We start from the raw sequence: 24,241 nt of genomic DNA, 5'->3' as shown, positions 1-24,241 counted from the left end.
GCCGCGCAGTCTTTATGGTAAACTATTGTGGCCACTGGGATTAATGGTGTGTGTCACCACTGCCTTACACTAGTCTGTAAGGCTGACCAGTGGGACTGTTTTACTCTCTGATCTTCAGGCAAGCCTTATCTGTTACAAATAAAATATTGCATCTCCCTGTTTGTCTAAAATAAAAAAGGCTATAACTAATATAAGAAAAAACTATATACAATAAGTACTATAACTATATACAGGCAATAAGTGCACCAACAATGTCTAGTCCTTTTACATCTGACAAATTCAAAGAAAATGCTCCATATCTATCCTATCTTGGTGAGTCCAAAGGCCTGTATCTATTACTTTCTATTGTACCAATTTACTTTCTATTATAACTTGCTTTCTGCATCAGGTAAACAAGGAAAACTATAACTATCTAGTCTTCAACTCCCTTAGAGTCCCCAAAAGGAGATAATATTAACTGTGTAAGCAGGAAGTGCGAGCAAGTGACTTCAAAAAAAATGTGAGAACTTCTTCTGTTCAGTTTGGTGCCCTATTTTTTAATTGGGTTAATTAGCATTTTATAGTCAAGTTTCTGAGTTCTTTATATATTTTGGAGATCAGACCTTTGTCTGTTGTGGGGTTGGTAAAGATCTTCTCCCAACCAGAAGGTTGCCTTTTTTGTCTTGATGACAGTGTCCTTTGCTTTACAGAAGCTTCTCAGTTTTAGGAGGTCCCATTTATTCAATGTTGCCCTTATTGTTTGTGCTACTGTTTGTCCTACACATAGGAAGTGGTCTCCTGTGCCCATGTGTTGTAGACTACTTCCCACTTTCTCTTCTATCAGGTTCAGTGTGTTCAGCTTAATATTGAGGTCTTAATATTAATATTGAACTTGAGTTTTGTGCATGGTGATAGATGTGGATCTATTTTCATTCTTCTACAGGTTGACATCCAGTTATGCCAGCACCATTTGTTGAAGATACTTTCTTTCTTCCATTGTATAATTTTAGCTCCTTTGTCGAAAATCAGGTGTTCATAGGTTTGTGGGTTAATACCTGGGTCTTCTATTCGATTCCATTGGTCGACTTCTCTGTTTTTTATGCCAATACCAAGCTGTTTTCAATGGCCAAAAGACACTTTAGGACATGCTCAACCTCCTTAATGGTCAGGGAAATGCAAATCAAAACAACTTTGAGATACCATCTTACACCTGTCAGAATGGCTAAAATAAAAAACACCAATGATAGCCTTTGCTGGAGAGGATGTAGAGTAAGGGGAACACTCATCCATTGCTGGTGGGAATGCAAACTTGTACAACCACTTTGGAAATTATTGTGGCGGTTTCTCAGGAAATTCGGGATCAACCTATCCCAGGATACAGCAATACCACTCCTGGGAATATACCCAAGAGATGCCCTATCATACTACAAAAGCATTTGTTCAATTTTGTTCATAGCAGCATTATTTGTAATAGCCAGAACCTGGAAACAACCTAGATGCCCCTCAATGGAAGAATGGATAAAGAAAGTGTGGAATATATACACATTAGAGTATTACTCAGTGGTAAAAAACAATGACATCTTGAGTTTTGCATACAAATGGATGGAAATAGAAAACACTATCCTGAGTGAAGTAACCCAGACCCAAAAAGATGAATATGGTATGTACTCACTCATAAGTGGATTCTAGCCATAAATAAAGGACATTGAGCCTGTAATTCATGATCCTAGAGAAGCTAAATAACAAGGTGAACCCAAAGAAAAACATATAGTTATCTTCCTGGATATTGGAAGTAGACAAGATCGATCTGCCAGGCAAAATTTGGGAGCTTGGGGGTGGGGGTGGGGTGGGGGTAAGGGTAGATGGGGAGATAAAAGTAAGAAGGGGAAGATGGGGAGAGCTTGGGGGAATGGGATGGTTGAGATGGAGGAAGGATGGATATGGGAGCAGGGAAGTATATATCTTAAGTAAGGGAGCCATTTTAGGGTTGGCAAGAGACTTGTCTCTACAGGTGTTCCCAGGTGTCCATGGAGATATCCCCAGCTAGTTCCTTGGGCAGCTGAGGCGAGGGAGCCTGAAATGGCCCTATCCTATAGCCACATTGATGAATATCTTACATAACCATAGAACCATCATCTGGCGATGGATGGAGATAGAGACAGAGACCCACATTGGAGCACGAGACTGAGTTACCAAGGTCCAAATGAGGAGCAGAAGGAGGGAGAACATGAGTAAGGAAGTCAAGACCGCGAGGGGTGCGCCCATCCACTAAAACGGTGGAACTGAGCTAATGGGAGCTCACCAAGGCCAGCTGGAGTGGGTCTGATGGAGCATGTGATCAAACCAGTCTCTCTGAACGTGGTGGACAATGAGGGCTGACTGAGAAGCCAAGGACAATGGCACCATGATTTGATCCTACTGCATGTACTGGCTTTGTGGGAACCTAGTCTGTTTTGATGCTCACCTTCCTAGATCTGGATGGAGGGGGGAGGACCTTGGACTTCCCACTGGGCAGGGAACCGTGACTGCTCTTTGGACTAGAGAGGGAGGGGGAGGGAAATGGGAGGAGGGGACGAGGTGGAAATTTTTAATAAAAATTTAAAAAATGTGAGAAGTGACACAAACTTGGCTGCCTGGACAGTCACCAAAGTTCTCTGCAATGTTGGAACATCTGTCTTCGGCCTATAGGCCTAGCATAACCAACAGACTTTTTTTGTGAAGCAGGATATTCTGAATGGCTGTTCCTCCTGTCTTGACAATGTTTGGCAGTCACTGTCTTTTGTGTGTCCTGCTTGCCCAATTAAGACAGCATACTGTCAGCAGTTGAGGCAAGGGCATTTTCTTGCCCAGTGGCTTACTTTTGCCACAAATAATTAAACTCAGGGCAGAGTCTTCAGTGCCCATTATCTTCTCTGCAGTAGATTAGTGCTGCCAGGAGCAGACGTGTCTCATTGTCATAAAAAAGAGCCTGTGTTATTAGAACATCTTAAATGCCATATTCTATAGATCTCTGAAGTGTTTGAAGATGACTTGTCTATCTAAAATATATCTTTGTTTGACCTTGAAAACATACTTAATGTGACTACAAGTTCTCTTATAATAGGTGACTAATTACTAACCTGCATTTTCTTATTATCCTAAACAGTTGGTAATAATTACTTTCAAAGGCTAGAAATTTGCATTACATTGTTAAATGAGCTGTATAGGTACAGTACTTTGAACAAGATTGGAAATGTGTGAATAGGATGTTTTTTAAAAATTAATCTCAAATTTGTATCAGTGTACAAAAGTCCAATCCAATGTAAAACATTTAAAACTATTAATTGCTTTTAAAAAGTAGATTCAATAATCTACCTTTTTCAGGTTGGAGATAATGTCTCAGAGGTAAGAGCACTGGCTGCTCTTGCAGAGGTCCTGAGTTCAATTCCCAGCAACCACATGGTGGCTCAGAACTCTCTATAATGAGATCTGGTGCCCTCTTCTGGCATACATTCATACATGCAGGCAGAACACAGTATACAAAATAATAAAATAAATCTTAAAAAAAAATCTACCTTTTTATCTTATGTCTACAGCCTACCTTTTACTTTTCACAGTAGATTCAATAATCTACCCTTTTATCCTCTCATATCTGTATCCCTCTTTGTTTCTTTTCAAAACAGGAACCTTGAGCCTGATTTCCCTTTTTAAACTTTTTTTCCTGACCATTATCAATAATAACTTGTAACCAGCCCCCCTAAATAATGACAAATATCCGTAATCTATTGAATAACTCAAAACCATCCACTTCACCTCTTGGGAATGTGGGCACCATATTATTAAATTTATTTCCTGTTGTTTGGGGGCAATGGTATCTTTAGTTGATCCTGAAAAGAAAAAAAAATGGGTTAATTGTTGGATCCTTGGAAAGAAAGCTTTTTTCTTCTCCTCCCTCACTCTGTGTGTAATGGGAAAGTTCAGGGCTTTTCTCAAGTCTTGGCTAGAGTAGTCTGCTATGCTGTATCATCTCAACTAGACACCTTGAAATTATGCTGAGCAGTTTGAAGTCCAAAGCCAATCATTAAGTGGTGCTATCAGCTGAATGGCATCATATGATTCCATCATAGATCGTTGTGGGGCCCCATCTTCTTCCTGGATACTTAAGAGATTATTGTAGGAAAATTTATTGTTCACTGTGGAAAACTTAGCATTATTCATATCAAAATGGATAGTTTGAATTTCAGTAGACATGTATTCAAAGATTGGTATAGGAAACAGTAGAATTTTTTAAAGCAGAGTTTGATAAACTTAGTCCCTAGAACTTTATCTTCCTTCTGTCCCACACCAGGTGGCTCTCCTGATAGGACAGAAACTCAAAATTTTTCTTTTAACATCATTCTTGGATTTAGAGAAGGAGAGCCACAGTCTAACTCCAGCTTTGATTTTTAAGTGAGTCAGAACTACCATTATATTGAGAAGTAAGTAGATATGTATGTTTCGGTGGTGAGATTTTAACAATATTGTTATCATATGTTAGATTTTTCTTTGCTTGGTGATTTTTTTTTTTTTCTGGATAGCTCTCTTTTCTGCTTTAGGCATCTAGATGTCCAAGGTCTCTCGACTTCTCGAAGTTGGCTATTTTCTATTTTCCTGCTAAGACAAGAACGGAACCGTGCCCCAACCTTTGTGAGGTTTCCTTACAACTTGTAGGATTGTCACCTGTGTGGATGAGCTGTCGTTTCTCTTTATCAAGAGGTTTCTCATTTCCAAACCGAATCTTGGTGAATTGTGATGTTATCCATAGATTTTCTTTTGTGGAAACAAGCGTGAAGCCCCTCTCTATGGCTGGGATTAAAGGTGTGCAACACTACCACCTGTTTTTATGGGAAAGTAATGTGGCTGCTGGGATTAAAGGTGTGTGTCACCACTGTCTGGTCTGTAAGGCTGACCAGTGGGGCTGTTTTTACTCTTTGATCTTCAGGCAAGCTTTATTTATTAAAATACAAACGAAATATCACTACAGTCTGTCATGTTTCTATCAGCCTGCTTTTGCTTCATCTGTATCTGCTTTCTTCACTTGTATCTGGATCACAAACATGCTTCGATAAATTGCCAATAGATTTCTTTAGCGATATTATGACTTTTTTTTTCCTTAAAGCTTTGCCAAAGAGTCTCATCATGTAGCCCTGGCTATTGTGGAACTTGCTATGTAGACCAGGCTGGCCTCAAACTCATGGATCTCTTCCTTTCTGCTTCTGCATCCCAAATGCTGGAGTTATGGGTGTTTTCACTATGCCTAGTAGATTATGACTCATGGTGATATATAACTTGGGTGTATATAGTCTCCTAGTGACAAGTGCCCAGACCACATTCCAGACCTGTTGAATCAGACTCTCCTTGTCTTGCTTTTTTTCATTAAAAAAAAAAAAAAAAAAACCAACAGATTGTGGTAGATAGTCCTAATTAGGACCTAGTGTACTACAGCTTTCAAAATGGATTTAATTTTTGTGTTTTGTTTTAGTTCCTACCCAAGTGAACTTGAGATTTTTCATGGTAGAATGTTAAAACATGACCCCAACCTTTCTAGTATTTTTGCCACTGTTTCATGTTGTGCTTAGTACATTGGCAATGAAAAAGTAGACCCTTTCTGCTGCCATATATGCTTACACACATAGTTCTCCTGACTAGACTTTTTATTGCCTAGATCAGTTGGTACCTTATTCTTTCTTTTGTCCTTTCAATTCTCTATTCTTTCTCTAAGCATTCTGAAAGACTTAACAAGCAAGTGAGTATCCTCTTTTTTTTTTTTACCATGTTTTGTTATTGACATAGACCTTATAATAAGCTCTAGAAACTGTATGATAATTAAGTAATTTGTGGGGCTGGAGAGATGGCTGAACAGTTAAAAACCATATTGTTTTGCAGAGGACATGAGTTTGGTTCCCACTACTTATGTCAGGTAGCTTACCACTTCCTGTGACTCCAGCTCCAGGTGAACTGATGTCTCTGACCTCTTTGGTAATTCTTAGATGCATGTTAACTGCCTCCCCCATTAAAAATGAAAAAAAAAAACCATACTAAAAGAATTTGCTAAATACGTTCTGCCTTATTTATTTTGGTTTATATATTTGTCATAACTAATATGTCCAATTTCTGGTGGTATGAGAGAAGACTTACTCAGTTAAGCAATATAGTTTGAGCTTTGTAAATATTTGTTGAAGAAATAAGGAGAGAATAGCACTTAGAAAAGAATTCTTAGTTCTCGTTCTGGCAGGTCTGTTGATTTGATACTCTTCAGGGAAGACTTCAACTGTCAGATTCACTGGCCGTCACACAAAATGTCTGTCCTCTGATCTTAGAGATAGAGATTTTGGTTTCATGGGTACCATTCTCAGCACCACCTTTTGTCCTGGATTTATGTTCCATCTAAGGCAAATCTCCTTTGTAGCAGGCATGCGTGTGTGTCTGAAACAGGTCTTCTTAAATCCCTGATTGTCCTGGAACACATTTTATAGATATCCTTTCCCTTACTCCTGGAGTGTTGGATCTATAGAAACATGTTGCTATGCCCAGGAAAGGTTTTTTTGAAGTCCAACTTTATTGTTTTGTTTCGTTTGCTTGTTTTTCCAAGACAGGGTTTTGTTTTTGTTTTTTTTTTTTTTTTCTGTAGCCCTGACTGTCCTGGAACTTACTTTGTAGACCTGGCTGATCTCGGTCTCATAGAGATCTGCCTGTTTCTGCTTCCTTTGTGCTGGGATCACTACTGCCTGGCTCTGAAGTCCAACTTTAAATATTTTTTTTTATTCTGTTAATTACTACTCTCGCAAGGTAGTAAATGCTTTAAAATTAGGATGACCGGTAGTACTGTTTCTCATGTGTAAATGTTAATTGCTTGAGACAGTTTAAAGGATTCTTCTTCTTCTTCTTCTTCTTCTTCTTCTTCTTCTTCTTCTTCTTCTTCTTCTTCTTCTTCTTCTTCTTCTTCTTCTTCTTCTTCTTCTTCCTTCTTTGTTCTCTTCAGCAATGTAATGTTTTTGGACTGAACTCATTGGAATGTGATGGGAATGTGTTATTACCAACTCACAGAAAACAACTTAATGATGCCTATATTTGCTTGTTTTACACAAATAATAACAAGGCTATATGTTTTTAGGTATATAGTTCAATAACGAATGTAACCACAATCATGAGTGAACATTTTGTGGTCAGTGATCTGACTTCCTGGTTCTTAGCACCCCTTGGCTGCTTTTGATTGCTAGAGTTGTACTAGTCTAAAATGGCTTGTTGTGGTACATAGTTTTATTGTGTTTTGCTTTCTTTGCCTTTTGAGTTCCTGTTGCACTTGTTGTTTGCTGCCCATGATAAGTTGCAACTTATCCCGTTTATAATCATTTAAAAATTTTTTTTCATGTGTAAGGATTCTTTGCCTGCATGTATATTTGTGCACTACTTGAATGCCTGGTGCCTGCTGAGGCCAGAAGAAGGTATTAGATCCCCTGGAACTAGTATTGCAGCTATGACCTGCCATGTGGGTCACTGGAAAGACAGCAAGTACTCTCAGTTGTTAAGCTCTCTCTCTCCAGCCCTCATTGTTGTTATTTTTTAAAAAGGTACATTAAAGTTAAACACACACACAGTAAATTAGAATAAAGACACTTGTGTAATGGTTATGTTAGTTGCATATGTATGTTGATTCTTTGCTAGCTTCAGAACTACCTGCATCAGAATTTCCTGGTATGCCGAGCCCCGGACCTACTGTCAAACAAAATATTTTTGTGGTAGGAACAGTCTAAATCCTCGAGAGTATATGTAGTGCTGTCGTGACTCCTATCACAACCCAGTGGTTGTTGTGCTTGGTCCAAGTTTCCTGTTCATCCTGTCTCAATGCCAGCAACCTGCCATTTACTATTCTGTCCCAGGATTTGCTGACCTAGAAATACTGCTCTCTTCCAGTCTAGCTGTTTGATAAGGCAAACTCACTTCCTTCCTTTTCACTTACAGTGTCTTCAAGCACACCAACCCCCACCAATATCATTAATTCTCAGATAAAATAGAGTGAATAATTGATCTGTGCCACAGAGTTGTTTCGAAGATTGAGTTAATTTGAACAAAACACTTTAGGAGAGCAGTGTGGTAAAGTGATATATGTCTATGTGTTTGTGTTTGAGAAAAAGTAGCTCTGGTTAGCCTGGAACTTGCTGTTTAGACTGGCAAACCACAGAGATCTACTCGCTTCTGCCTTTTGCTTTTGGGATAAAAGGCATGTGCTGTCACACCCAGCAAGTGTTTGGTTTTAAAAATACCATTGTTATAATGTGTTTATTGCTAGCCCAAAGATACATGCTGCATGTATTCAAAACAAGGTTTAGCGTTTGCTAGTATGATGAGTGTTACCTTGCTTCCTTGGACTTTAGACCTTCCTTCATAATCATTTCTTGTTCTCCTGAAATTTGTTTTATAATAGTAGTTCTTTTAGAAGAGAGCCTGTGGATGATAAATTTAGTTTTTGGGTTTTTTTTGAAAAATACATTTTCTTTATATATAAATGTTAGGCGGATGTTCACCAAACATGATTAGGTAGTTGTTCTTTATTTTTACTCCATTAGGACTTAAGCATTGACGCAGCTTTTATTCTTTGTTAATTCTGCACAGTTCTGAGCGTTATTACTTCTCACAACAGCCTCTGTTTGGTTTTCTTTCTTTTCTAAAACTTCTAGGAAGTAGGGAAAGGTTAGGCTTTATCATTACCCACTCCAAGCTTTATATTTTCCTTATTTCATTTAGTTTGTGTTTGAAACACAGTCTTTATTATTATAGTTTAAACTAGCCTCAAATTCATGGATCTTTGACCTTCAGCCTGCCAACCGCTAGGATTACAGCTGTCCACCACCATGCTGGCTTCAGTTTTCTTCTATATTTTTATTTTCTGGTTCTATGTTCCTCCTAGATAGTGTCTTCAGATTCACTTTCCAGTTATGTTTGTTACCTGGACAATTCATGTTTAACAGACATTATCCCTCTACAATCCATTGATTTACTTTAATTTCTATGAGAATTATGAAGTTATTTCCTTCTTATCCACGGACTTCATAATTGCTTATTTATCCAACTGTAGATTGAAAATTTTGGAATAAGAGGGAAAAATAATAATGCATTGTACCGAACACTTACAGACCATGACGCATAGCTATTACGTAAATAGCATTTATATTTTATTAGACATGATGAGTAACCTAGAGATGGTTTAAAGTATATGCACAGATTTACAAGCATATACTGTGGCACTTAACCTAAGAGAGTATTGTAGAGTTTGGTATTCATGGATATTGGAGAAACATTATACTTTTTTGTAGCTGTTTTGGTTGTGTTAGATAATGCTAGTATCTGATATCTGTTTTTTTATTCTGTTAATTACTACTCCTGCAAGGTAGTAAATGCTTTAAAATTAGGATTTCCGGCAGTATTGTTACTCATGTATAAATGTAAATTGCTTGGGATAGTTTAAAGGATTCTTATTTCTTTTGGCTTGCTCTTGTGTGGTTTTCATGTTTATATTGTGATTAAAAAATATTAACTCGGGCTGAAGAGATGGCTCGGTGGTTAAGAGCACTGGCTGCTCTTCCAGAGGTCCTGAGTTCAATTCCCAGCACCCACATGATGGCTCACAACCATCTGTAATGAGATCTGCTACCCTCTTCTGGAATGCATGTATACAAGGAGGCAGAATGTTGTATACATAATAAATAAATAAATCTTAAAAAAATTAACTTACATTTATGCTATATAATTACTTTGTTTTTACATTGCTAGGTCCAGTGGGATTACCACTAACCCAGAAATACTCTAAATTAATTTCTTGGTGTAAAGTCTGATCAGTTAGCTGTGAATTTAAATGCTTTTTTCAAGGGAAGAGGTTTGGGATTGCAGGGAAAGTTCCTGCTTGTTCTCTAGCGTGAAGAAATACAGATTGTCTTCTGAGCATACTTTGTTGGTTGGTGGCCCGAGAGGGTTCATTCTGGGGCTTGTGTAGTTAGAATCTAAGCCTGCTCACGTTGATGCATCCTTGCAGAATGGTCTTATGATGGGTTCTTGTGTGTTCACCATCTTCAGCTGGAGTAATAATGTTTATTTGCAGTTCAGAGATTTATATTCAATTTCTTTGGTAAGGTTGACATTAGTGCTAACTCAAGTGTGGTCTTCAAACCTACACTTGATCTGAAAGTTGAAATGTATGAGGATCTTAAGGTATAGCCCAGTTTCAAGTGCAGCATCTATGAGTGACAATAGTTCCTAGCCATTTCCTGGAAGAATAATTGAGCAAAAGGACTAAAAAAAAAAAAAAAAAAAAAAAAAAAAAAAAATACATGCTCTGTCAACAACCTTCAAGTGGCAGGAGGTTCTGAGGCTCAGATAAGAACTACAAACTCAAATGACACCTTAATTTTAGTCCAAGAAGAGAGTGGCCATGATGTATATCTTCATCCCCAAGACGCAAAACTAAGTTAATGAATGGATGTGGTTTGAAGCAACTGTGTTTAGCAATTTTTTACTGTAACAGAAGAAACAAATACAGCTATCACGTTCCTCAAAATGTACTGGAGCAGCTCTTGTAGAAATAGCAGTCTTCTCAAGAGGAAGATTGGAGTCTGTTTAACATAAAGGAAATGGCAAAAGGACCTCACCTGGGTAAGCAGGAATGAGAGCAGGTTCTCTTTTTAAAATGGGCAGGTTTAAAAGCAAAAGCTTTCCTCAAGACCAAACAGAAAAAGAACAATGAGTTTCATATTTTAAAAAAATACTAGTTTCCCTGTTGTCTAAGATGGCATTATTCCCTAGCAGGTGTAAGCAGATCAGACTTGCTTCCCAGGTCATCTATATTTTAGACCCCAAAGGTGATCATTTCAGAGCTGGAGAGATGGTTCAGCAGTTCAAAGCACTGACTGCTCTTTTAGAGGGAAGGAAGGAAATCTACCTACTCTAACTACACTTGATTGCTTCACGCGACTCAGGAAATGCTGCAAGATATTCCACTTTGAACAAAACTTCTGCAGACTCTCGTAAGTCTTAAAACTAAAGGCAGCTACAATTACTAACAAAATTACTTCAATAAAATTCAAATATAATTTATTTTCTATACTCTTGAGACAGTTCAAAACACATAAAGGAAATAAATGGAATGCTCGTATGGTTTATTTAATGTAGTAGCCAGCAAGCAGTTGATTAATCACTCCATCACCATCTCAGCTTTCCATACACATTGTCAGCAGTCTATGGGCAAAACAGGACCATTTCCATCACCAGCTTCTGGACAATAGCGCTCTGGGAAAATTATAACAAAATGTATCACTTTTGCCACATTTGGTAATGTGATTAATGTATAAAGAGTTTATAACACTTTTTAAATAACTTGAAATTTTAGAAGAGACAGTAAAATGGTAAGTAGACAGGATATCAGTTTAAATTAGACAGACAGCTCCAATATCTAAATGCTTATTGGTTCAGGATATTACCTATTGAAATTTGTACTACTGAAACAGTAATACTGGAGCATCATAATGTCCTTCAGCAGAAGGTCCTATATGGAGTAGTGCTTAGTATACTTAAGTAATATACTATATAGTTCTTTGAAAATTTTAAGTGACTAGCAGAACTCTACTTTTAAATGTTTTGTTATTTAACTGAAATATTCTGTTTCTTATATAAAAATGTGTTCCTAGTGCTTTATATAAACTGCACAATTGGGTAGCATTTCACTCTGGCTTAGAGAACTGCATAATGTTTTTTTCACTGAGAATGTAACTGGTCAAATGTAAGAACATATAAGTTGTTGAAGTCAGAATATAGCCACTTTTAAATACCTTTGAAAAGTACACTTCACAAATGTATAATAGAAAAATTCAAAAAAATTATGTAGCTTTACATAGTTTTGTATTTTAAATAGCCCCCTGGAGTATAATTGACACAAAGCTTACTCACTTAGTATATGCAGTTTAGTCTCACCTCTTTCTTTCTTCCGGCAACTGTTTGTTTGGTACATCTGTTTTATAGTGAAATTATAGAACCCATGGTCTTAGTGACTGGCATCTCTTATTTCCTGTCATGCTATAACACTTTGTAGCAGGTATCAGCACTCATTTCTTATATTTTGGAATAATATTTCATTGTAAGTCTGTGACACATGTTTAGCAGTTGATAGACATTTGGATTGGTTCTGAACCGTGTTTACTATGTATAATAGTACCACTGAGGATAATAAATAGTTCCACTGAGAAAACTCTGGATAAGATTTTCTGTTGAGGTATTTCATTTCTGTATATATGGAGGAACGAAATTGTTGGTTCACATGTTACTCATGTTTAACCTTTTAAAAATTACTTTAATTAATTGACTAATCTTAGTTTTCGGAGCCAATTCATTGCAGTTTTGATTTCCTTTTGAACACTTGTTCTAATTTTATTTCAATTGCTATGATAAAACTCCCTGTCATAAAGCAACTTAGGGAGAAAGGATTTATTTTAGCTTACAGTTTCAAGTTATAGTTCATTCCAGGGAAATGAAGGTAGAAACTTGAAGCAGCTAATCATATCACATCCACAGGACCAGAGAGACAGAGGCATGCGTGCCTCTTAGTGCTCAGTTCGCTCAGAGATCCACCTGCCTCTGCCTCCTGAGTGCTGGGATTAAAGGCGTGTGCGCCACCACTGCCCAGCTTTTATTTTGGACAGTTTGTTCTTTATACACTTGGAGTTCAGATTCTCTTGCCTAGGGAATGGTGCCACCCATAGTGGCCTTGGGCCTTGTTCAATAATGAAAATAATCAAGACATGTCCTTCCCTGACACCACAGACCAGTTTGAAAGACAGTTCCTTGTTGAAACCCTCTTTCCAGATAATTTTAGAGTCTGTCATGTTAACAATCAAAACAAAGTGATAATGATATTGATCTTTCTGTGTTGTGATCATTCATATATATATATATATTTTGTAAATATCCATTCTAATTCTCTGCTCTCTTGGTGTTTGTTATTGAACTTAGAGCCTTGTTGGTGATGAAAAAGTACCCTACAATTGAAATATATTCTTGGTTTCTTGATCTACTTTTATTAGTGTCTTTTTAATTAGTTGTAAGAGATTTTTATATATTCCAGGATATAAGTCTCTTTTCAGTTATACAATTTTGAAATACTTGCTCTTGTTGAATGGATTCTTTATTTTCTTGTTGGTGATTTCCAAGGAATATAAGCTTTTCCTTTGAAACCCAGGCATGGCCGCGAGTGCTTAAAATTCCAGCAGTATCGAGGAGAAAGACAGAAGTTATCTGGGCTCACTGGCCTGCCAGCTTAGCTAAATCTGCTGGTTCCAGGTCCCAAAGTAGGGTGAATAACGTCTAAGGAATGACTGAAGATTAACCTCTAGCCTCTGTGTACAAGTGGTCACCCCCCACACACACACTAAAATTTTAAGAATTCATCGCATTTGCTTATTGAAGGTGGAAAGATGACATGTCACAGTGTATGTTTGGAGGTCAGAGTACAGCTTCAGATTATTCATTCTCTCCTTCCGTCATGTGTGTCCCTGGATTTGAACTCAGGTCTTCAGGCTTGGCAGCAGGTACTTTTACTTGCTGAGCTATTTTCCTGTTCAGAAGTTTTTTATTTGTGATAAACTATGATTTGTCTTCTTTTCTTTTATTCGTTTCTTTTAGTATTGTGCGTAAGAAGCACTGCTTAACTCAAGATCATGAAAATTATTTGTTTTCTCTTTTCTGAGTTTAATAGTCCTGACTCATTTAGTTTTTAATCCGTGCGCATGCGCGCGCGCGCTCTGTATGTGTGTGTGTGTGTGTGTGTGTGTGTGTGTGAGAGAGAGAGAGAGAGAGAGAGAGAGAGAGAGAGAGAGAGAGAAGTGGGGGAGAGGCTGAGTATGGAGAGGAGAGAGAGTCAGGCATTCAGCTTTTTAAAAACATTTTATTTTTATTTATATGTGTACATCTATGTGAATATGTACCACATACCTGGTTGTTGTCAGAGTTTGAAAGAGGGCATTTGAGCCCCTGGAGCTGGAGTTACACCTACTATGAGTACTAGGAACTGAACTTTGGTCCTGGAAAAGCAGCATCAGTAACAACCTAGCAACCTCCCCAGCTGATCCCCACCCCATGCACCCTTTTGGTTATTTCAGCATCATTTGTTCTAAAGATTCTGTTTTTAAGCCATTTTTCTTGGTAATACTTAAATTGAAATATTTATAGTTCCTCCCCATTCATTTTCTAATATTTCTTTTATAGAATAGATTCATAGGTTCTTTCTTCTTTCCTTTCTTTCTTTCTTGCTTGCTTGCTTGCTTTTTTTTCCCCCCCAACAGATAGGGTCCCTCTACATGCCTCTGGCTGTTCTGGAACTTTTTTGTAGACTAGCTGGCCTAGATTCGCCTGACTTTGTCTCAAGTGCTGGCCTTAAAGGTGCGTACCACCTCGCCTGGCCCTGGAATAGCTTCTTGTTACAAGTCATCTTTTGATCTGTTGATACACTTCACAAGCCTAGGCTTGGTGAGATTACTTGACCCTCTTGGTCTTTTAGGTAGTTGATATTTCAGCAAACTTTACAGTGCTCTTAGAAACTTTTTAAAAGAATGTCACCTCAGCTGGGTTTGTGGAGCATGCTGTAATTCTAGCATCTGAGAGACTACAGCAGGAAGTCTCTAGTTCTTAAGCCAGTCTCAGCTACATAGCAAGTTTGAGACCAGTCTTTTCTGGAAGACAATGTTCCCAAGGAAGGAAAGGGGAATCCCCTTTCCTTCCAGTGTTAGGTCATACATCAGTGTGTATTAAAAACAAATAATTGGGGCATAATGTTGTATTTTACATTGACTCTTGCTGTTCTGAACTGATATGAGAAGTAGTATCAGTTACTGTGAGGTGTAGGTCATTAAGAAAAACTTTAGAAGAAACTGTCATCATTTTTGTAAGCAGGAGTGTAAATGTAAGGCTAAGGTACTGCTCTGCTCTTCGTGAGTTCTGCGAGGTAGTTTCGTCCAGTAGAAATGCAGTGTATCCCTTCCTTGTCACTTCAACTTCCAATGACCACATTAAACCAAGTAAACAGAGTTGAGTGACATTAATGTTAATAATATACTTTAACTCATTTATAAAACATCTTAAAATGTAATACATAAAAATCCTAAAATATTTTACCTTTTTTGTACTACTTTAGAAATTCATTATGTATTTCACAAAATGCACCTCAGTTCTGACTAGCCCTGGTGCCCACTCTCAGTTTGATATGATAGACAGGGAACGGACTCAGCATCTCATCATGATGTACTGACCGTCTTCTGACTGATAGAACTAGATTTCAAGATAGACAGGGGAACGGACTCAGCATCTCATCATGGTGTACTGACCGTTTTCTGACTGATAGAACTAGATTTCACGTGCTTCTGCCTGTGTGTTCAATGTAGTCCTTACTGTCCTTAACACAGAAAGTCTGGGACATGTCACGCTGGGTAGGCAATGCAGCATTTGGGTGAGGAATGTAAGGCACAGGTACCTGGGGGTTTCAACTGAGAAGTAACAGACTCACTTTCTCCTGCAACCACAGGGTTTTCTGTTCTCTAAGAAATAGATATGAAATGCCAGCACTCCTTAATGGATTGCTGCTGATCTTCACTCTTGGACATTTGCCAGTGTCTGTATATGTCTTTGGTGGTCACAGCTGTATGTATTGTCTAGAAATGCATTCAAGGAATCTGTCTACACTAGTCAGATATGGCAGCTTTCTAAGTGTATCACTGAACAAAATAGGTCAGATGGATCTGTCCACACTCTGGGAAAATGTGTCACGCTTGCCATTCTGACCCAGGGGAAGTGGACAAACTGTAACATTTCTGTGCTTCCCCACTTCCCTGTGTCCTTGTGGATTTTATGGCCTCTTGTGGAAGGGAGGCCTGTGTTGATGGTTCCCTTTCAGTGTCCCACTGCGATCCTAATGGCTGCTACCCTGGAAAACAGCTGGTGTTTTCAGTGGTCCTGTAGTACAGCAAGTAGGAATGCATGTAAGCTGTGTTTTACTTACGGTTCTTGAGCTGTCCTGCTACAGGTTACTTGGTCATGCTTGTCTTTGCTTTCCTTGCTCTTTGCAGTCCCACTCCGTTCTAGTGACACTGGGAATTTCCCCTGGTTTCTACTCTTCCTGCCTTCATTTTTTATTGGTGGCAGGGTTTTTTTTTGTTTTTTTTTTTTGTTTGTTTGTTTTTTTTTGTTGATAGGTCATATTAGCAATAGTTAACGCACACTAAGAACACTATAGGACAGAAAGTGTGGTGGGGCTTCCCTATTCAGCCAAGAGGTCTTATTCTCCTTTTTAAAATTGAATAAATAAAGTAGTGATTTGAACATTTCTCTGGCCCTGGCTTTACACAGCATCTCAGTACAAGCTAGCATCTTTCCTCTGATAGCTGATCTTGTTAAGGTTCTAGGCTGGAGCAAGAGCCTGGCTGTGTACCTCAGGAAAGATTTGGAATTATCCTTCTACATGAAGGGAGTAGTACTGTCCCAGAGGGAATCCGTGTGCTTTTAGAAAAAGAGTGTGTGTACCAGGCAGTGGAAATTACACTTACCCAGCACACGGGTGCTATTACAATTCTCCTTGCTCCTTAGCTGTGCACCTCTCATGTTACGGTTCTGTTTGTGACACCTGGGAGTGACTTCCTCAGCGTGGCAAGGGTGATTCCCACCAATACTTCCCCTACCCCTTGCAGAGGTCAGGGAAAACGATCATAGTCCCATTCGGAAGACTGCCGAACAGCCAGGAGGGCTTTGACATCCAAACTGAGTTATTAATGTTTTTTATCTATTGGGACTTGGTTAGAAATATCAATTAACTTTGATGTAAGTTCATCCTTCATTTTGTTTTGTGTTTTTTTTTTTTTTTTTTTTTTCCCCGAGACAGGGTTTCTCTGTGTAATGTTGGCTGCCCTGGAATTTGCTTTGTAGACCAGGCTGGCCTTGAACTCTCAGAGATTCACTTGTCACTGCATCCCATTTTATAGACCCTCATTATGAATAGTTTACTTTTAAGTGAATAAAATTGGTATTATGTATGTTATTCCTGATAACTCAAGGTTTTATGTGAGTCCTCTAAGCTTTTGCTTATATTCTGAATATTTCTGTGCTTTATAAAAGTATATTACATATTACTTAATCTATTGGGAACTGCTAGGAATTGCAATACATGTTTAGTATATAGACAACATATGATATATTTAACAGTAGTGTTTTTCCTTTATTTCTGGTGTTGCAGAATGGCTGTGATAAGCAAGGTTCAATTTTAAAATAAATGTAACTTTTAGCCTAAACCTAATCTTATTCTAGTTATTTCCGTGGCAAGCAAATTCTGATTTTTTTTCTTTTCTTCTTTTGGGGGGAGGAGGGTTTAGTGTTCAGGGTTTTTTGTTTTTGTTTATTTTGCTTATTTTGTTTTGTTTTTGAAGACAGGGTTTATCTATGTAGCTCTGGCTGTCCTGGAATTCGCTCTATAGACCAGGCTAATTTCAAACTCAGAGATTTGCCTCTCTCTGCCTCCTGAGTGCTGAAAATGCCACTACCACCTGGCTAATTGTGATTTTTCAAGTAAGAGCAAACTAACTCCTTTATAAGCTGATGGCTGCATGTACTTGCCTTCAATAATCTGCACAGGATATTGTCTAACTTACAAGTTGTACATCATAGGCCAGGGCACTCTTTCATTACAATAGAATCTTACAGCATTGTCTAAAAAATACTGAATCTCTGAATGAAAAGATGCTTGTAAAAAATACTCCTTCATTAATAAAGGAGAAGGGCGCCACCCTCCCCAAGCCCATGTGGTAAAGCACTGTTTGAATTCAACTAAAATGAGTAGAATGACTTTAACTGGAATTTCTTCTTAATGTGTGACAAATTCTTTTTTTTCCGCACACTGAGAGACTTTTTTCCTGAAATTTTCCTGAAATGCATCATTTGCTTTTCGTAAGTAGGATTTTTTTTTTTCTGTTGTTTCAGGCCGGAGCCTCAACAGAAAGCTCCTTTAGTTCCTCCTCCACCACCACCGCCGCCACCACCACCACCACTGCCAGACCCCGTTCCCCCGGAGCCAGAGGAGGAGATTCTGGGCTCAGATGACGAGGAGCAGGAGGACCCCGCAGACTACTGCAAAGGTGACGTGGTAGAGTGCAGGGTGGGCTTGCCCTCCGTGTTGGGACCCAGTAAGATGGGGCGGGCCAGGGGTCAGTGCTGGAAGCACTTGATAGTTACTGAATTAGTCTCCTAATTCACTATAGGATGATGCCAGAAAGTACAGGTCATAGACATTGTGAGAGAAAGAAAAATATGTATGTTTATACATACTTCAAACACATTTGATCTCTTACAATTGAATATAAAGGGCACAAGAAACCATCTAAGAAGAGCGTAGTGAATAGAAGGTACCAGGCTCCTGAGAGAAGCTAACTATAACTTTTATATTTGGTTTTCAGACTTCCTTTTGTCTATAGCATTACACAGTGCTTATTGTCTGTGAAAACAAGCGTGTATGTTGTTTGTTTATAGAGAGAGACTTCCTTGGCATTGCACTTAGTGAGAAAAGTCGTGCTGTGAGTTGGTTCTGCCGCTCTGTGTTATTCCACATAAGACACAGAAACTATAGATGTAGAATGTCTTGAATTGATCCTTAAGATCAGAAGTGTGCAGTTAAAACTCTTAAGTAGCAAGCATGTTGTATGATCAGTATGGAGAACATCAGGAGCTAGAAGCTGGCTGTCCTTTATAGATTGGAATCTGAAGGTCTCTCTTTGGCTGTCTCTCTTGTCTTGCTCACTTGGATTTTTATTCTCTGCAATTATGAGATCATGTGTTGTTGGTAAGATAGTTTACCTGCTGCAGATTCAAGCATGTCATTCAGATTCTGTATAACATAGGGTATAATGACATAAGGGTAAGATGTGTATGTGAACAAAGTATTAGCCCTTAGTGGCTCTCTGACCTGTCGTGTCCTAGCAGTTTATCCTCATCTAATGAATGCAGTCAGTTGTGCTGTTGGCTAAGGAGCAGTGTAGTTCAGTTGTCTCCTCAGAACATGGCTGTGTTAAACAGGTGTGAAAGTATAAGAACTAAGTTCCTGTAATCTTATTCTCTGATAGAGACAGGTGTTTGCCCATAGAATTAATGTTTTCTTCCATCCCCCCTCAGATTAAAAATTCTGTGTATGAGCATGTTTTGCCTGCATCTATGCATGAGTGTCACATATCTAGTGCCTGCAGAGGTCATAAGAGGACATCAGGTCTTCTGGAACTGGAGTTTTATAAGTGGTTGTGAACCACCATGTGGGTGCAGGGAATTGAGCCTACGTCTCCTGGAAGGCATATTAGAGATGGTGACAGTGTGCATGCTTACAGTTTCATGCTCATGATGGTGTGCTCTCACTATCTCTTATTCTCACAACAAATAAAGCTTGACTGAAGACCAGAGTGTGGAACTAAGCCACTGGTTAGCCATAGAGGCCAGGTAGTGGTGGCACACGCCTTTAATCCCCACACTCAGGAGTCAGATTGATCTCTGTCAATTCAAGGCCATCCTGGGCAACATTAGATTGATCCAGTCTTAAATTGAAACAGATTAAAGATGGTGTCACATGTCTTTAATTCCAACATTGGGTAAGGGGGAAACAGGAAGGAATATGGCTGATGGAGAGAGGAATATAAGTTAGGAGATGATAGGATCAGTCTGTTTCATAGAGAGAGATGCAGTTTGAAGATTCGGTCTGACCATGCAATCTGAGGATTCGTAGAGTCAGGATCACCCCTTCAGTCTGAGGATCTGGTAGAGGGTGTAAAAAATCTCTAGTGATTGGCTGCACTGCTTCTCTGATTTCTCAGCTTTTACCCCTAGTACCTGACTCCGGGTTTTTATTATTAAGAGCAACTAGAATCTGTGCTGTATTCTTTCGCTGTCACTTTTGTTCATCCTTAAACTTGGTAAGTAACTTGTGCCTTTAATTAGCATTGCATGTATCAAATAGATGTTTCCGAAGTTTTTTTTTCGGACTATAACGGTTTGTCTAAAATCACTGATAGAAATGCATTCAGGGAATCTGTCTACACTAGTGAGATAGTGAGATTTCTGTTCCTGTGGCAAAATTACTTGAGATAATGAAAAGGAAGAAAAGATTTATTTTAATTCATGATGTTAGGTTTCAGTCCATGGTGAGTTGCCCCTGTATTGTGTCAGGGTATGTCGAGAAAGTGGCCAGGAAGAAGAGAAAGGAAGATGTCAGATTCCTAATAATCAGTTCAAGGATATGCCTTACAGTGACCCACCTTCCTTCCTTCTAAAGGTTCTTCTCTTTCCCAGTGGCACCATGGTCTGGTGACCAAGCCTTTAACATTGAAGATTAAACATACATTGAAGATTAAACCATAACAAAAGCCTAAGAATGGATTGAGGATGTCTGACGGAGAAACTGTAGCCTTCACGTTCTTCTTCTTCATGGATAGAGAAAAGAACAATTTACACTAAAACTGGGTGAACTAATGTTCATTGCCTCCTCTGAATACTTGTGAATATTTATCATTTTTGCCTGTAATCAAGTACATTCTCCTATAAACTACAGTGTAGCCATCAGATCAGGAAGTTAACACTAATTTTAGCCCTATTCAACCAACTATTACACTTCACTTTGAATTTTCTAGTTGCCTGATATCTCTCATTATATAGAATGATTTGCTGATAGAATCATAGTATACATTTTGCTTATCTGTTTATTTAACCTATTTGGAAGGTATTTGGTATTTGGTTGGATTTTGTGATCTTTACTTTTTAATTTTTTTTTTAGCTAATGTTTTTCAGAAAACCTCCAAAGTGATTTCTGTAATTGTGGACTTAGCTATTTTCTCAGTGTGTGGTAGCTGATACCACTTTATCTACTGTCTTTTCCTTTTGTTCTTAACCTGTCATGTACTTGTTGCTGATCCTGACCAGTAGCTTTTAGACTGGGCTGTTAAGAAAGGGCTTCCTTCTCAGGGCAAAATTCTATTTCACTAAGCTCCATCTGCTCCTCTTGTTTATATTGCCTCTATTCCTATAGAACCTTTGTCCTACAAGCCTTTTTTCAGTTCTCCCCGAATAAAATAAGACATCAGGCAGCAGAGACACCCTTACCCTGGAACCCCATTACTCCACAATATCCTCATGCCTTTGGGGTCTGCTCTTCTTAGTCGTTCATGACCGTCTATGTGATTAATCTTTTTACTGTCTCAAGTTTACAAGTATACTTAAAAAATCATGAACTATACATTTTTGCATAAAGGCCACTAGTTATATTTCTGCTGTTGCTAAAACATTCATTGCTTCTGTCTGTTTGCCTTGGCATTCTCTTTAGAGTGGGACTTTTCTTGCCCTTTCTCTCTGGCCAGCATGCTCAATTATAGCTGTCCAGGGGATTATGGGCTGGTATCTGAAAGACCTGTGTCCTTTGACAGGTATTTTTCCTTTAGTCTTTGATTTTTCATATATAATATAATATCGTCCCCTATGTAATATGTAGTATACTGCTTAAGATTTTATGGGAATTAAAATGAGATAAGCATGTGAGGTATATGGTTTGCCACCTGTCATGTCGATTATTAAAAAATATAAATTTCACTTCCTTGTGCCTGTCTCTATCTCCTGCTATGTTTTTCTGATATCTCCATCGATAACTGGTTCCATTAGATTGTACCTGTCTGACTTATGGAGGAGGAATTCCGTAGTCTATAAACAGCTATCAGCATTGGTTGTCTGGGTAGGAACCATAGCAATAGGCTGTGCACTTTATTCAGTTTCTTGTGTTTGTTTTAACAGAGTGATACATTTATTGAACAAAACAAAGCAAAAGCCAAACAACATTACCAAGCCAATTTTTTTTTGCCCATGGGAAGATTGACTTTTGTTGGAACACAAGACAGTTTATTTTTCTCATACATATGAGTGGTCAGGATTATTTAAAAGATGCTTTTCAATTTTGTCCTAATCTATAGAATATTTTACAACTGTAAACTGTGTGGCTTGGTATTTACCCACAGCATCTACAGTACTGCACTTTCCCACACTCCAGGGTTTAACATGAAGAAGGCATCATGAGTTCTTAATGAAGACAATTTCTGAATGCTCTATTTGCATACTCTAGTTCATACATCTCAGAAGGAAAATTATTAAAAAATTGCCTAGTAAATGTTAATGTTTTCAACTATTAGTGTGGGACTTTGTAAGGTATATTTTGTGTATTTTCAGAATCTCTTAAATCTGCACTGGATTCTCCTGAAACTAATTTTTTTCTTTCATATTTTTTTGTTTGTTTAGTTAATTAATTAATTTTATTTAATTTTATATTCCAACCAAAGGTCTCCTTCCCCTTAGTGCACATCCTCTCCAACATAAACTGTTCTTAGTATTTTTGATCTTAGCTATTCTAACAGGTGCAAGATGATATCTCAGGGTTGATTTGGTTTGTATTTCCCTGATGATTTAGAATGTTGAGCAATTCCTTAAATGTCTTTTGGCCATTTGTGATTCTTCTGTTGAGAATTCTCTGTTTAGCTCTCCACCCCATTTTTAAATTGGAGTATTTGGTATTTTTTATTGTCTCTAAAATATTTTTAAGTCTTGAACTGTTCTCCACCTGTTTGATTGCTTTTTCTTTTTTTTCTTGTTTTTTTTTTCCCAATATTTTGTTTGTCTTTCCCTCCATTTGTCTAAGGGAGTTTTTCACTTCCTCTTTAAGACCCTCAATCATCTTCTTGAAGTTATTTATAAGGTTGTTGTCTTGTGCTTCATCTGTGTTGTCATGTTCAGGTTTTGCTATTATAGAACTACTAGTTTCTGGTGGTGCTGTATTGCTCCTTATGTTGTTGAGTGTTATCTTGCACTGCTGTCTACCCCATCGCTTTCTCCAATCAATACAGGTGGAGCCTGTGCTTCAGGGTGTCCCTCTTCCTCCAGTTGATGCAGTGGGTGTCTGTGGCAGGCAGGGCAGAGCCTCGGGTGATAGCTCCTCCAGGTGCAGGCCTGCCTGAAGCTCAGTGGTTGCTCCTTCAAGTGTAGGGGGTCCTCTATGTGCTCTGGTGGTCACTGATGAGGTGGGATATCTGATACAGATGATGACACTGGATCCTGGCTGGGACGCAGGTGCTCTTTCCCAGAGGGACTTCTTAATGAGAGCCACTCCTGCCATGCTTTCAGGCCACTATGGCCGCCACTGCCCATGCTCCTTCTCTAATGCTTCCGGGCTGGGGCAGCTGCCACTGCTGCTGCTCTCCATCTCTCTCTGACATTTCCTAGCTGGGGATTAACTTTCTTAAGTTAGGATTTTATTGCTGTGAAGAAACACCATGACCATGGTAATTCTTTTAAAGGAAAATATTTAAATTGGTTTATTCAGTTTTTACTTCCAAACGAAAGCACGAGTTGGACATGGAAGAACCTGTGGACAAATACTTTCTAGTGGGTCTTGTGTAATATGGACTTGCCTCATGAGACCTGCAGAGAAGCTCGTGTCACTGAGAGGTTTTTTTTTTTTGTTTTGTTTTTGGTTTTTCGAGACAGGGTTTCCCTGTAGTTTCTAGAGCCTGTCCTGGAACTAGCTCTTGTAGACCAGGCTGGCCTCGAACTCAGAGATCCGCCTGACTCTGCCTCCCGAGTGCTGGGATTAAAGGCATGCACCACCACCGCCCGGCTTACTGAGAGTTCTTAAGTCTCTAGAGTCAGTATTCATACTGTGTACTCCTGAGTTGGAGTTCGTTGGGCATCTTGCAGGTCCTTAATCAAGTAATTTTAGTGTACATTGAAGGCTGTGGTTCATTCACCTGAAGTTTGTAGTAAACTCTCTCTCTCTGTGTGTGTGTGTGTGTGTGTGTGTGTGTGTTTGTGTGTGCATGTGAGTATTTATATATGTGTACAGGTTTCTCATCTGTGTGTGCCTTTATGTGCATTCGTGGAGACCAGTGGAAGATGTTGAATGTCTAGCTCTGTCACTCTGCCTTGTACCTTTGAGACCCGTCACTCACTGAACCTGGTGGCACTCAACTGTTTTTGACTGCACTGACTGGCCAGCTACCTTTTCTTCTGGTCTCCCCTGGAGTTAATAGGTGCATGCAGCTACACCTTGCCCTTATGTGGTTGCTGGGATCTGCACTCAGAACCTCATGTTACCATTGCAAGAGCACTTACCCACTGAGCCATCTCTCCAGTTCATGTACCATACTTCAAAAATTCT

The 24,241-nt window shown here is 38.7% G+C and overlaps 1 protein-coding gene across 6 annotated transcripts in view; it reads left to right on the top strand.

The window, feature by feature from the left end:
• The window catches only part of Srpk2 (SRSF protein kinase 2), a 189,376-nt gene that overhangs the window by 109,864 nt on the left and 55,271 nt on the right, over positions 1 to 24,241 (top strand). For all 6 annotated transcript variants that reach the window (XM_038315218.2, XM_038315214.1, XM_038315217.2 and 3 more), the window contains one exon: positions 17,998 to 18,152. In XM_038315218.2, the coding sequence (XP_038171146.1) occupies positions 17,998 to 18,152 (155 nt within the window). The remainder of the gene's footprint in view (positions 1 to 17,997; positions 18,153 to 24,241) is intronic.

The sequence above is a fragment of the Arvicola amphibius genome, chromosome 18 (assembly GCF_903992535.2).
Source record: "Arvicola amphibius chromosome 18, mArvAmp1.2, whole genome shotgun sequence".
NCBI classification, from domain to species: Eukaryota; Metazoa; Chordata; class Mammalia; order Rodentia; family Cricetidae; genus Arvicola; species Arvicola amphibius.
The sequence above is the reverse complement of the archived record's forward strand: the minus strand, read 5'-3'. Positions and strand labels throughout refer to the sequence as shown.